Genomic DNA, 15,615 nt, shown 5'->3' on the forward strand with positions numbered 1-15,615 from the left:
ATTATGCAGCCATCAAAAGGAATGAGATCTTGTCATTTGCAATGACGTGGATGGAACTGGAAGGTATTATGCTGAGCGAAATAAGTCAAACAGAGAAAGACATGTATCATATGACCTCACTGATATGAGGAATTCTTAATCGCAGGAAACAAACTGAGGGTTGCTGGAGTGGGGGGTGGGGTGGGAGGGATGGAGTGACTGGGTGATAGACACTGGGGAGGGTATGTGCTCTGGTAAGCACTGTGAAGTGTGCAAGACTGTTGAATCTCAGATCTGTACCTCTAAAACAAATAATGCAATATATGTTAAGAAAAAAAAAAGAAGAAGATAGCAGAGGGGAAGAATGAAGGGGGGAAATGGGAGGGGGAGACAAACCATGAGAGACGATGGACTCTGAAAAACAAACTGAGGGTTCTAGAGGGGAGGGGGGTGGGAGGATGGGTTAGCCTGGTGATGGGTATTAAAGAGGGCACGTTCTGCATGGAGCACTGGGTGTTATGCACAAACAATGAATCATGGAACACTACATCTAAAACTAATGATGTAATGTATGGTGATTAACATAACAATAAAAAATTAAAAAAAAAAACAGATGAGCCAAGACAAAAAACTTTTTGATTACCTACAATTCCACCATATAGAAATAATGCCTAGAACATTTTATGCAAGATTTTCTTCTATGAATATATAAACACACACATATATGTTAATGCATACATAGATACATGAATCACTGGAATAGAAATAAACATACCATACCTTTAACAAACGATTATACTATGTGTATATTATTTAGTAATCTTTCTCTAATTTTCTCAATGATATGGCATTTCTGTGTCAAATGGTTTCATAATATTCTCTTCTATGGCTATACCACAAACTAACCAGGTTTCTCTTTCCAAACTTTTAGGTTATTTCAAAATTCTAGAACATCCTTGTGCATAGAGGATTTCATAAAATGTAAGGCACCATCAATGAGAAGATATATTCCAATTTCAGAGATGTCCAAATAAAAATGTACACCTTAGAATTTATAAAATGTAGTATATCTCTGCATACTGGCATGATTTTTATCTTGAGAAATATTCTTAGAATTAGATTTCTGGGTTTGAGTTTTTTTCATCTTTTTGATACATATTGTCAATTGCTCTTTAATTTCTCCCCTGCATACAATCTATGAGTATGATTTTTTTTCCTTATACTCTTGCCAATTTGGGGTATTATGATTCTTATTTGAATTTGTTAATCTGACAGGTCAAAAAGGGCATCTCATTTTAGTTTTAACTTGAATTACATGACTATTATGAAGTCAAACCATTTTAATATATTTATTGGCCCTTTGTTTTTAATACGTTATGACTTGCCAAGGTGTGGTTTGAAATATTACGCTAATTTTGTGACTCCCTACTGTAAAGATATTCAAGGAGGAAGACTTACCTCTTAAGATCAATTGTACCATGTGTCCACATATGATTCTAAGAAACTGCCCTTTTGATCCTTATTAGATGACAAATATCACCCATCTCAAAGCCTTATGATGACACCTGACTCCCTCTAGGTGCATCCTTATACCCTCAACAATCTGCCTCAATAATCTGGGAGGGGAAGCCTGTGTCATGTGTGACAGAAGAGTCATTGTTATTCTAGACAAGCCACTGCCAATGCCACTTCATGTTTTTCTAACACTTTAACGTCCAAAATTTTCACTGAGAAGTTTTACATAACAGTTAAAAATGGAAAAAAAGTCTACCAGTAGGAAATTGTTTACATAAGTTATGGCAAATTGATTGATTAATATGTGGCCACTGAAATTGAAGTATAATATTTAGTGACAGAAAAATGTCCTCAATATAATGTTAACTAAAAATTCAAGTTTACAAAGTAGTATGGGTGTATATACATACGTATGTACAGTTATATGTATATATGTTAATGTATATATAGTAATACATATATTAGTATATTAATAGAATTATTTATGGGATTGTGTGGGTTATCTTGATTTCATTCTTTGGGTTTTAGCATTTTTCCAATTTTTGCAATAAACATATATGCAGAAATATTTTTTAAAATTTAAAAAGTGTAAAGCAAATGTCAACATCACTCTAAATGCTAAGTCACTAAAAATATTATGCATATGATTAGTGTCAGAAACAAAAAGGATGTCTGCTGTAATGTCAATTAATATTGTCTCAGATAACCTTCCAAGGACTTTAGGTGTACTTGTACTTATTCATTTAATCCTGAGAATGGCCCTATGAGTTCAGTACTCTCATATATATACATATACCCATTTTTATAGGTGAGGAAACTGAGGCACAGAGTACAAACTTGCTTAAGACCACATAGCTAATAGGTGGTAGAGCCAGAATTTGGACATAAGAAGTTGGTCTTAGAGTCCATGTGCTTAACCGTGACACTATTTTGTTATCACTATTATTATTTTTTTTGAGAGGGAAAGAGAAAGGGGGGAGAGGGAGAGGGAGAGAGACTTTTAAGCAGGCTCCGTGCCCAGCGTGGACCCCAACACAGGGCTCAGTCTCACAAGCCTGAGATCATAACCTGAGCCGAAATCAAGGGTCAGATGCTTAACTGACTGAGCCACCCAGGCACCCCCATCACTATTATATTTAAAAACATTATTCTGGAAGTGTTGGACAGTTTTATAACAATGCAATAAAAATGACAAATATAATTACTAGAAAGGTGGATGATTTTACTAATGAAAGACCCAACTGTGACTACTGAAATCTTCCAGAAATATTAAGGCAGTAAGCTAAATGGCCAGCTACACCAGCAAACAAATCACATACCACAGTTAGAAATAACCTTAATAAAAATGCTCAGAGATAATATGGAGAAAACATGAAAATTCAATTAGAAGGTATATCAGACTCGAATAGATTGCATCTAAATATATTCTGGGTGAGAAATCTGAATATTTTACACGTGTAACTATTTTAAATTAATGGCTTAATTATAATTTAAATTGAATGCCATATAAAAATTGCTTTGGTACTATTCTAAGATATCATATCAGTAATAAAATTTCACAATCATAATGTGACTTTATTTTTTATCACCTCAAGAGTTTTGGTTTAAAAAAAGTTAGTTTTTCTAGTTTGCCCCACTCTTCTGGACTTATTTTATTTTGCAGATCAATCTTGCCATCTTGACACTGCATAATTTAATTACCAATTGCAAAGCCATTTTCATAGTCATAATTGTATTCGAGGCAATATTTTTTGGTCAGGTCCTCTAATCTGCAATCAATGTCCTCAGCATCACTACAAAATGATGGGACCTGCAAATAAAAAATGAAGAGTATGAAATGTAAATTGCACCTCTATGTGCTCTGGATAAGCCCTTTGTTCTGCTGGCCTTCACATCTCTCTCTATTGGAGGGAGGAGAGGACTAGAGCTCTGCATGCTCCTGGACAGACTCCCGCCCCTCGTCCACACCCTCTCCTAAGGCCTCCAGTGCTTGTGGACCACCAGAATTAGTTTCAGGCCCTTTTTCTCTGTGCATGTCACTGATCCCCAGAAGCCCAGGACCCCAGCATATCTCTTGTCTCTGAACTTTCACCCCTAACGGCTCTTTAGATCCCTTTTCTCTGACTCTATCTCCCACCCATCTCTAAGTCCTCAGAACCTCCTCTGTCCTCTGGAACTCCCAGTCATCAGTGAATCTCCTATTATTTTTTTCACCTCTCTTTATGGTCCCTTCATCTTTGCTCTCAATGACACCCCACTTTCCAGTTTTCTTAAACTGTGGGTGTGGAGGTGTAAGGCACCATCGATGGTGCTGTTCTCTGCTGTTTCCAGATCATGCTCCCGTATCCCTCCTTAGAGCCTCACAGTCCTGAAGTTCATGGTATAGAAGGTGGCCCCTCTGTGTGTCAGCCACCTACAACCTTTCCCCATTCTGCATCACCCCCTCATTCCAAGAACATCCAGTAACTGTCCCTGTTATAATTCTTGGTGATTTCTATATCCACCTGGCTAATCCTTCCTTCACCTTGGCTTCTCACTTCCTTTTCCCCCTCTCCTCCAGTCTTCCAGCCTTACTTTGTTCCTTGCTGTCATGGTCATACCTCAGACCTCGTCATTACCAATAACTGCACCCTCTCCTACTCTCGGAAGTCTTTGACTTCATCAGATTTATAATCCATGGACCCGGGATGCCTGGGTGGCTCGGTCGGTTAAGCGGCTGCCTTCGGCCCAGGTCATGATCCCAGGGTCCTGGGATCGAGTCCCACATCGGGCTCCTTGCTCAGCAGGGAACCTGCTTCTCCCTCTCTCTCTCCCTCTGCTTGTGCTCTCTCTGTCAAATAAATAAAATCTTTAAAAAAAAAAAAAAAAAAAAAAAAACAATAATCCATGGACCCTACCACCTCTTCACTGTCTCTCAGTCCGACGTCTTCACCTCCTTGTTTATCTGTCTTAGAGTCTATGGCTCATCACCAGGAATCACTCCCTCACATGCACCCACTTCCATCGTTTGTCTGTAGAACCCATAACCCTAGTTAAACTAATCGCTCTGCTTTCTCTTCACGTGCACTCGTGTGGTTAATTACAGCTTGAGAGAAAATACAATCCTGCTTCCTGCCAATCCTTTCTTTAGCACATTCATTTGTGCTTTCCTAGAAAATTATTTTACACCATCAACTCCCTTTCCAAACCTCAACAACTCCTCCCCATCCTTACTCTCTGAGCTGATCACTCTGCATCTTTTTTCCACTGAGAAAATAGAAGTCAGAAAAAATCCTTTGACACACTTCTACCACCGTGGGTACCCACTTGTGCATCCGTGTCTCTGCATACCCTACTTCCTTGGCTCCCCTCTTTCTCTCACACTGGACATCAAATCTATTACCACTGAATCTACCCTTAGCATCTATCCAAAATCTAAGCTGACTACTCTGTTAGGGATACAAATATGTATATAACACATTTCCTTTGAGATGCTCAACACAAGTTAAATACATTGTTTTGCTTTCCTATAAACAGTGAAAGAATCCTAAACAAAAATGAATGAAAAAGAAAATCCTTTCAATGTTCAATTATCTCATCATAAAATAAATACAGTCTACAGTGGCATTTTTGTCATACTTTAAATAACAAAGCAGACATTTTCAAACCACATGGACCCCACACTTCTCTGGCTTTCTGACTCAGAATTTTAAAAAACTCAAAATGTTTTAATAAAGATTCACTTATAATTCATTCCAGAAGTCCAAAACCTATGAGCAATTCTAAATATTAAGAGCAAGTTTGGATTACAGAGAGGCGGGAAATCATCAGGACACGGAATTCCAGTGGCAGGTTACCCTAAGGGGCTATGAAAAGCTCAACAGCATCCTTTAAAATCCGACAAACAATACTGCTGACATACCATTTTCCCCAGGGTAGTCTCAAATGCTTCAGAAAACTTCTTCAACAGATCTGTATCATCACAACGAGTTGCTTTGTACAGCATCTCAAAGGATTTGAACCCATGATTTGCAAAACGTTTTACTGGAAAATGTTAGAGAAAACAGTTTCAGTTGGTTAGGTGTTTTCAACACAAGATTTAATTGTCTTTGGAATAACTATAGCTTAGGACTTTGATTCTAAAATGATTTGTGGGATTTCTATAAAAACAAGAGATGACAGTTAAGAAAAATTTCTAGGCATTAATTGATCGTAATAAACCATGAGTCAAGTAGCACTGTACCCAGTTATCCAGTGATGAGGTTTGCTTTGATATATTATTCTTTAGCTTGCAATCACATTAAGAAAATAAACACTTAAGGGAAAAAGAGATTTAAACATTTTTAAATTATATTTCTGGGAATTTTTGAAAAATCCTGCCTTGGTCAAAGATATCTTTTATGTTTACATAAATTTGTATCATATATGTTTCTATTATATTTTTAACCAATATACACTGAAAATTTTCTAAATATGATGGACAATCATAATCCTTGAAAGTGTAATTCCCACAGAGAACTCCTCCTTGGATCAGAAACTTGCATGGTTAGGCCCAGCAAGATGTCCCATAATATTCTGAGACAATGACTCCTAATAGCATCAGCATTAAAATACTACTGTCTAAATCTGTGACAGAGGTGAGTGATACTGTAGAACTTTTAATTACTACCCAAATTTGTGGAAAAAAATAGCTCAAGTAATTGGGCTTTATTCTTTTTCCAAGACATTGGCATTTAAGCTCCATCTATGGTACTGAATCAAAGATTCATTCCAAAGAATATTTATTTACACCAGACACAAAAACTGGCTATTTTTATAACAATACATATATTTAAGATTATAGAATAGCTCTAAATCTAAATCAGACCTAAAGAGATCGTAACTGATCTTTCCCCATCACATATGATGGATCTTACTTTAAATATAAGTTCCTCTGCAGACTATGAGCCTATAAGTTCAAGTTTATGGATCAAGAACAACATGCTGACAAGTCTATTTCTGGTAGATAACAAGGAGAGGGCCAAGATGGGTTTGCCTTAAAAGGAATCTTGTCCTGTAGCAATCAATAACCAGACTCTGATGGGCTAACATTTTAAATCAAGGGCTCAACATTTCTCCTATTCACAAACATTTCAAATTCATGAACCATCTTTTAAGTAAGCTCTATGCCCAATGTGGTGCTCAAACTCATGACCCCAAGATCAAGAGTTGCATGCTCTACTAAGTGAGCCAGCCAGTTGCCCCTCATGGCACCATTTTTCACTCATGAAACCCAATCCCTATAATAAGGCATTTTCCTCTTAAATGCTCAGAAATGTACACACACGCAAACCCACACACACATACACGAAAGGAGTCCAGGAAGAAATTAAAACTTACTAGCACAGTCTGGCCATTCAGTGGAGTATGGTGGCTTCCAGATTCCATCTTCATAAGCACAGTAATACTTCTCAGTAGACCCTTCTGTGAAATCATAGCCCTCCGAGCAACTTAATGTGCAGTTAACTCCAGCACTATCTTGAGTGCATATAAAATCCCCATTCACAGGTGTAAATGGAACTTCACAGGGAGAAGCTGCATAAAAAAAATGTACAATTATTTACAGTGGTATAAACAATATAATTAATATATATAAATTAAATTCTATGAGTCTAAGCTGAATTTTGAAAAGGACTCCTCCTGTCCACCAGCATTCCTAGAAAAACTTTCATCATAAATCCTTAGTGTGGGAACATGACAACATATGCCTCTTGGTTCCTAGGTGGGCACAGCTGAAAAGCTGTACCTCTGTATGATTAGAGGCTGTGCATATATTTTATAAATGCTAAGTTATTTCTGATTTGGGGTTTTTATTTGTGGCCTTCCTATAATAAGAGTGAAAACTAGATAGCATTACGTAGCAAGCATATTTTCAGAGTCTGTCTCCTCAGCTCTTCAAAATTATGACAGTAACATTTTGTACTTTTAGTGAAAATGTTAATGACATGTTAATTAAAGACTACTCTTGAAGAAAATATTTCTATGTATCATGAGGTGAAGCAATTACAATGAGAAACGTAAATAAGATCTGTCAGTATACTTACTTTACGAATCTACTGCACACAGTCCATTTTCTCTCACAAAATATAGTAATTACATATGGCAAATGTCAACTAGATTTCTGGAGGTTTATGAAGAGAATACCTTTTATGACAATGTGGATGTCACAGCTTCTGTTATTGCCCGAGGGATCGGTGGCTGTATACCGTACTATAGTCTCCCCGTGAGGGAGAAGGTCTCCTGGTGAATGGCTCCTAGTGATGAACAATGCGGCCCCTAGAGAGGAAAGAAGGGACCTAGTTTTGGGGTGACTGGTCTGCAGTCACTTTATCAGTTCCTGTATTTGATTTGAATTTTCATTTTCTCTTTATACAAACCAGCTGGGCATTCAATTTATGTTGATTTGGTCACCAGTAAAAAAATAAAAGATGCAATATTTATGCTGTAACATAGAAGTATTAGACTCAAAAACCACATCAGAATAAGGCATTCTTGCTAAACAAATGATTTTCCTTGAGTAGATCAGTCTATTGGCATATTGGAAAATTTTTAAAATTCTTTACTTAAATTCGATTTAGTTAATATATACGATATTATTAGTTTGAGGGGTAGAATTCAGTGATTCATCAGTTGTATATAACACCTGGTGCTCATTACATCAAGTGCCCTCCTCAGTGCCCATCACCCGATTATCCCTACTCCTCACTCACCAATAGTGGGAATTTAATTAAGAAATTTATTTAATTTGCCTTTTTAATTGTTGCTTACTGGGTTTTAGTGAGACCTTTAACATGAACTTCAACTGTATTTGCTCATTTTTTTTTTTCTGCTTTCCTATGAACTTTTCTGATTTTAGGGGCAAATGTTGAAAAAATGAGTATGAATACGAACTCTACTAACGATATTACTAAAATGCATAGTTTATGCCTTCAGGACAATGTAAACATAGAGACTCAATGAATACGTTTAATAAATGTGCACTGGATACTGAATGAAGGGAACCCCATGGATAGGTAAGATTAGTAATATTAAATTATATAATTATCCTAGCATTAAAACATATTACCTTATATGAATATTCATTCTACTTAGACAAGATGCAATTTGCTTTTCATTTCTTTTATCCTTTTTAAAAGCTTTTAAAAATGAAATACAATTCAGTGTTAACCATGCTGACCACAAAGTCTCTGCGTCTGCACCTGAGTTGTCTGAGAACTGAGGCTCATCCCACGTTGCAGGATACTCCTTCTCTGAGACTTGAATCGGAGGTGGGGATCTGCACCAGTCTATGCTAGGTGGTTCTACATCTAAAAAACAGGAAAGCAGAGAAAGAAGTTACAACTGATATTCAAAAATGACAAGGGGGGGGTGCCTGGGTGGCTCAGTCGTTAAGCGCCTGCCTTCGGCTCAGGTCATGATCCCAGCGTCCTGGGATCGAGCCCCGCATCGGGCTCCCTGCTCGGCGGGAAGCCTGCTTCTCCCTCTTTCACTCCCCCTGCTTGTGTTCCCTCTCTCGCTGTGTCTCTCTCTGTCAAATAAATAAATAAAATCTTTAAAAAAAAAAAATGACAAGGGGGTGTGCAGAAGAGAACTGAAGTCTACTTGTGCTAGCAGAGAACCTTGACCTTGTTAAGCTGGCCCTGGAGCCCCCCTTGACAATGAGATTTGTTGTAATCCTGGTCTCAAGACAAAAGAAAGAGCTGATTCTTGTTATGCTGCCCTCTCCCTGTTAAAGAAGAAATACTAGGTTCCTAAAATCACCCTGAGCACAGCTATGTAAAAGCCAATTCTGGGGGCACCTGGGTGGCTCAGTCGGTTAAGTGTCCAACTCCTGGTTTTGGCTCAGGTCATGATCTCAGGGTTGTGAGATCGAGCCCCTAGTGGGGCTCCACACTCAGCATGGAGACTGCTTGACATTCTCTCTCCTTCTCCCTCTGCCCCTCCCCCTGATCACTCGCTATCTCTCCCCCCGCCCCCAAGTAAATAAATAAATAAATAAAGTTTTAAAACAAAATAAAAGATTTTTTAAAAAGGCAATTCTGGATGTGGTGGGCATTCCACCCAGAGTAGTTGAGTTGATCGACCAGGAAGTGAAGAGAACCTTCCCAGAGAAGCAGAGGAGTGAAATGACCAAATCTCACGCTAGGCAAATTTAAGGGACTTATCTGAGGTCATTACGCTAGAAGATTGCAATCATGTGCATTAAGACCAAGGTATAGAGATACCTACATGATATATGAAAACACATACTCGGAAATTAAATGAGCTGTTATCTGTGAGGATATATAGATTTCTGTTTTATGCTAAGTCTTTTCTCTTTTCCTCATGCTTGTCATTTCATTAGCGCAGTGCCTTTGGTTTACTACTTTTTGAGACTATAAATTCTGTTGACCCGTGACGAAGTCTCTCTTGCTCACAGTTAGCTTTTCACTGCAGAGCACAGCACCTGGTCCGTAACACATGCTCAAAAAAAGTTGCTGAATAAAGAAAAACGTGAAGAAATGCTCATTGGAGTTCTGTGCACTTGAAGGGTGCTGAATCAAGTCAATTCAGAGTTAAACTGACAAATCTGGCAGCATTTACTATTTTCCCAAAAGAAACTGCAAATAGGTATTTCCAAGATTTTCTAAACTGATTCTGGACAAACATTTTAAAGCAGAACTGCAGGCACAAGAGAGCACCAAGACTCAGTCAATTACTGTCAAAAGCACGGGAGGTACTGGCGGTCTCCAAAGGAGAGAGAAAGCCTATTTCAGAGCAAGTGAGGCAGCATTCCCTGGAACGCTGAGCAAAAGCATTCCTGCTTCCTCTCACTTATCAGTAAGATACCCACACCCTGTCATCTGAGGAAATGAGAAAATGTGGGCTTTCAAATATTTTCTCTCTCTCTCTCTCTCTGTCTCTCTCTGCCCCCTCCCCCTCTCCTTCTCTCCCTTTCTCTCACCTTCTCCTGCTCCCTCGTCTTTCCCATTTCATCTCTCTTTCATAATTTGAAAATCCAGTGTCTAGCTAGACCCTTGAGTACACATTTTACATTTCACCAGGCTGACTCTTCATTGTGAAAAATTAAAACTTGGCAAATGCTTGAACCACAGTTCCATGTCTAAAATCACAGTATTATAGAAAACAAATCCAGCATATTTTTCATATGACTGGCAAAGTTCATGTTTAAAACAACACTGAACAAGCAATGAAAAAACCTAAGCACTATGAAATGAATTAGGCTGATTTTTACTTGCATCGCTTTTTATCTACTTTTACCCAAACCTGTAATTTCTAAGGTAAGGAGCCAGTCTGATATACATTAGTTATTTCAAGAAGTTAGGTAAAATTCTTGAAATAAAATGAATTTAATGTGTTCAATTTTTAAACAAACATATTAAAATATATGAGATGAATATAGCAAAATGTCAATATGTATATTATATAGAGCTTAACGTGTGTCAGGCACCAGTTCAAGTAGTTTATGAATTTTAACTAATTAAAAACCTCACAATAACCCTGTGATGTAATATGTTAATTAATTATATTTTGGGATGAAGAATCTGAGGCACAAAGAGGCTACTGTTCACACTGACTTTAAGTGGGAGAGTGGACTCAGATTGGGCTCAGAGTCTGTGCTCTTGACCACTACAGACTGCTACATATCCTATTTCTCCACGTATTACATCTTGGTGGTGGGTATCTGATATCTACCGAGTATCTACTGAATTGATTGAAAATACAAAGACGAATTGGGAGATGGAGCAGCAAACCAGCGCCCCCCAGCCCCCCGAATAAAGGACTGATCTACAGCAGTGGTTGTAAGGATGAAGAGACTAGGACAGATTTCAGAGACAATAAGTAGATGAAACCAGCAGAACTTGATAACTGATTGGATGTTGGTGATGGAAGGAAAGGAGTCAAGGATGACTTCCAGATTTTTGCCTGGTAGGTAGGTGATTGGCTGTGCCATTTTCTGAGCTGAGAAATATACTAGGTTTGGGTGAGTTTGAAATGCCTGTAAGACATCTACATGGAAAGCTCAGTAGGCAGTTCTATATATTGGTTTGAACTTCAGAAAAGAGATTGAGATAGAAATCTGAAAGTGGTCAGATTTCTATCAAAATCACTGGGAAAACTACAGGAAGAGAAAGAGTAGAGGACTAGGCTGGAACCCTGGGGATGAGCCACATTTGAAAGTTGGTCTGAGGAAGAGAAGCCATGTAGGAAAGAGATAAAGAAGAAGAAATGAGAACAAAGGGTTGGGGAACCAAGAAAGACTGGTGTCAGATAAGCTAGAGAAGGAGAAAGTTACAATAAGTAGAGTGTGGTTAATAATGTAAAATCGAGGGCACCTGGATGGCTCAGTCGGTTACGCGTCTGCCTTTGGCTCAGGTCGTGATCCCAGGGTCCTGGGTTCGAGCCCCACATCGGGCTCCCTGCTCGGTGGTGAGTCTGCTTCTCCCTCTCCCTCTGACCCTCGCCCTGCTCATGCTCTCACTCACATGCGCTCTCTTTCTCTCAGATGAATAAATGAAAAATCTTTAAAAAAAACTTTTTTTTAAATCTAAGGAAAGATTATGTAAAATAAGAACTAAAAAGTGTGCAGTAGGAGTAACTCTAGAGACAACTGGTAACCCTGGTGACAGTAGTTCATATGAGTGAAGGTGACAAGAGCCAGACACATTGAGTGACTTTGAAAATACATGGCCCTTGAGACAAAACAGATGGCAACCCCTGGGGACTTTTCAAAAGGCTCATATTGGAAGAAATCAAAGAGAGACAGCGATACATAAAGAGTATGTAGGTTTCAGAGAGGGAGGGGCCTGAGCAGGTTTCAAGGCCCATAGGGAGAATCAGTGGGAGGGAGCTGTTGAAGATAAGGGGGCAACAAAGCCCTTGGAGGGCTGGATGATTTTCACAAACCCACCCAAGTAATTTCACGACTTACCAATAACCTTGACATGGAAAGTGCAGCTGGCTTGGTTGCTGGAGAGGTCAACTGCTGTATATGTGATAGCAACATCTCCAATCGGGAAAAGGTAAGGTGGGGTGAAAGCTGGATGAACATGGATTGATACCTTTTAGAGATAAATGAATATTTTGAAAGTTAAAGTTAATAGCAATGGTACTTTTTTTTTACTTAAATACTATTAGGAAAGGTGAAATTAAAAATGATACAATATTTCATACATATAGCAAATAGGAAAAAAAAATCAGGCACAGCCTTTTGTTGTGTTTCTTTCCAGATTATTATTCTATTTACATAGTTTATACAGTTGGTATACATATGAAATGTTGTTCCTTGTTTTTTAAACATAATATCTTAAAACATTCTTCATGCTGTTACATAGTCTTTAGAACTTAAGAAGACACTTAAATGTCTCCATGATTTTCTATAGAATAAATATATGCTAATTTCAAAAAATCTATTGAAGGACATGTAAATTGGCCCCAAATGGTCCCATTTTATTGATAGATAATACAAAATTTCTTTCCCAAAACATGGTAATAACTTGCATTCCCATTTGTCAGTATTTGATAGTATCAGTGTTAAAGTTCCCACTCTAAGTTCTCTGCCCTATATTAAATACCATTATTTTTTGGTAACTCAAAAATATGACAAGTCATTTTTTTAATTCACAATTTCTTATTGCCTTAGGCTAAGATTAAATTCTCATATGTTTGCAAGATATAAATGTATTCTTTCTTTTTTGAATTACATGTTTGCTTTCTTAGTCCATTTGAAAATTATGATAGAATACATTTATATTAATGTGTAGGTAATAAATATTCTAACCTTCTAACAAGCATTTTTGCAAGCATTGAAGCATTTTTCTCAAGTTTGCTATTTGTCTTTTAATTTAGGAATTTTCTAAAATACAAATTTAAAAATACTTTTGCAGCCAAATACATTTGTCTTTTCAATTGTACTTTTAAAAAATATTTCAACACACAGGTGCTACATTTAGTGTGAACTCTCATTAGATTCTGAAATATGCCCCTGTATTCTGCTGGGGGGAGAACACTCAATTTCAAAATGGCATATTGGGTTTTATGGTCAGGAAGGACAGAGGACTGTGGGAGCCTGTGGAGGCTTGTTGATGATCCTGATGAAGGTAACAACAATGCATGTTTTCATGGGCCTTTTAATGGAAAGTAGAAACCACACACAATGGACTAATCATTCAACTTGTACATCACCTACAGTCCCTTTAGCCCTAGAAGTCACATTTGCACTTCTAAATTCAGATTTAAAAGTTACCTTGTCCTTAGTTACCTAAAGAAAAATACCATATGAGCTCTATTTAATGTGGAATCTAAGAAAACAAAGAAACAAACTCCTAGATACAGAGAACAGGTGGTGGTTGTCAGAGGTGAGGGTGGGGGTGGGGGAGGGGGATGAAATGGGGTAAAGGGGGTCACAAAGTACAAACTTCCATTTATAAAATAAATAAATGCTGGGAATGTAATATACAGCATGATCACTACAGTTAATTTTTTAAAAAACTACCCTGATTCTAAGTATATTCAACACAACGATCAGAACAGTTTTTGTGTGTGCGTTGTGGCCCCCCACCCTGATAAATCCTGGCTGGCACGATTTATACAAGTTTACATGGAGTTGTGAAAACAATATACCATAAAAGCACCTTAATGTATATGAATACTAACAGTGTAAATTCAAGGGGAGTTAAATCCTAAATGAATTCCTTTTTTAACAACATCTGATGGATAATTATCTCAAGCTACTGTATATATAATGTTGAAATATTGTATTCTGAGCAAAATACTGTGTTAGAGAAAGCTGAATTAAAAACTGATCTCTCCTTTGTAATATGCGATCATTTAGGGCTCATATTTTAAAAGATATGTTCATAAACAGGAATTTAGATTGTTTCCACATCTTTTTTTCCTTGAAAGATCATCAGAGCCTAGTAAGGGGCAAAGAATTCCTAGTCAAGTAATCTTAGTGGATACATAATACAACAAATCCATGGAATAAGAGTTTGCATTTTAGAGATTTTTATCTGAGATTTCTAGTTAAAAACTCAAGGCTGATCATTCTTCTATCTAATGAGGCATTAATATTTATGAGTACAGTTTATATAGAGAGTACTATCATTAGTGTATTAGTAAATCTTCAATATCACGCATACTTGCAGTGCATTTAGAATCCATTTGAAAAGGATACAAATATTCGCAAAACCTTACCTTTTCCCCAGAGTTGTCTCTAGCTGTTGGGATTTGCCAGGTGATATTAGCGGAGTCTTGCTGTTCCAGAGTCTTAGCCTCTATGTCCTTAGGACAGCTGATTTGAGGAGCCTCCACATCTGACTCAGAAAATGCACAAATCAATGAGTCAATTGATACATAATTCTAAGTCATTTAAGAAAGAGGTAAAAATACATGAATACTCTGTGACTCATTTTTTACATCCCAATACCGGATTCATTTGGAATATGCGACTGCCTTCAGCATGGCTTATGAGGCCCTTCCTCACCTGGAACCTGCTGACCTCTTAGCTTCATCGCTTATGGTCGCCTGACCGGAACTTACTCTCCATGCTGGATGCTCTCATTTCCATGCAAACTCCATGGTCTTTCTTGCACCTGGGTCTTTGCCCAGGTTCTTTTATGTGCCTGAGTCAATGCCCTCTCCTTCTTTACCTAGATAACTCCTCCTTGTCCTTTCTCAGCTTAGACACAAGGTCCTCAGGAACTGCTCCCTCCACAGGCCCCCACAGCCCTCCGTCCTTCCTGACCATAAAACTCAACACACCATTTTGAAATTGAATTTTCTCCCCCCCCACAGAATTCACATTTGTTGAAGGCCAGGATCTCTCTTGTCCCATTGTGTTAAATAGTGCCTGGCATATGGTAAATATTTTTTAATGAAATAAAGAAACAAAAAATAAATGTTGACTGTGGCTGGAAGGAACTACACTTGAAAACAAGGCTGTCAAGTGGAATTAATTAGCAGTGCTAAAACGCACTGTCAAAACACCAAATTGAAGCCAATGGTATTTTTTTGCAGCGTGAAACTCTGCAATACAGATACTGAGTTAGAGGTGGTAACATTAAACATATCCACATCAGTCACTGTAGAGCTAAGTTCTTA

General features: G+C 37.8%; 1 protein-coding gene across 1 annotated transcript in view; it reads right to left on the bottom strand.

Annotated features, from left to right (window-relative positions):
- The window catches only part of SVEP1 (sushi, von Willebrand factor type A, EGF and pentraxin domain containing 1), a 192,694-nt gene that overhangs the window by 102,016 nt on the left and 75,063 nt on the right, over positions 1–15,615 (bottom strand). The window contains exons 8-14 of the mRNA XM_021691133.1: positions 14,710–14,828; positions 12,446–12,575; positions 8,712–8,819; positions 7,657–7,788; positions 6,853–7,047; positions 5,396–5,517; positions 3,196–3,304 (exon numbers count right to left, since the gene is read on the bottom strand). Coding sequence (XP_021546808.1) covers positions 3,196–3,304; positions 5,396–5,517; positions 6,853–7,047; positions 7,657–7,788; positions 8,712–8,819; positions 12,446–12,575; positions 14,710–14,828 — 915 coding nt within the window. The remainder of the gene's footprint in view (positions 1–3,195; positions 3,305–5,395; positions 5,518–6,852; positions 7,048–7,656; positions 7,789–8,711; positions 8,820–12,445; positions 12,576–14,709; positions 14,829–15,615) is intronic.

Source organism: Neomonachus schauinslandi, chromosome 13, assembly GCF_002201575.2.
Source record: "Neomonachus schauinslandi chromosome 13, ASM220157v2, whole genome shotgun sequence".
NCBI lineage: Eukaryota > Metazoa > Chordata > Mammalia > Carnivora > Phocidae > Neomonachus > Neomonachus schauinslandi.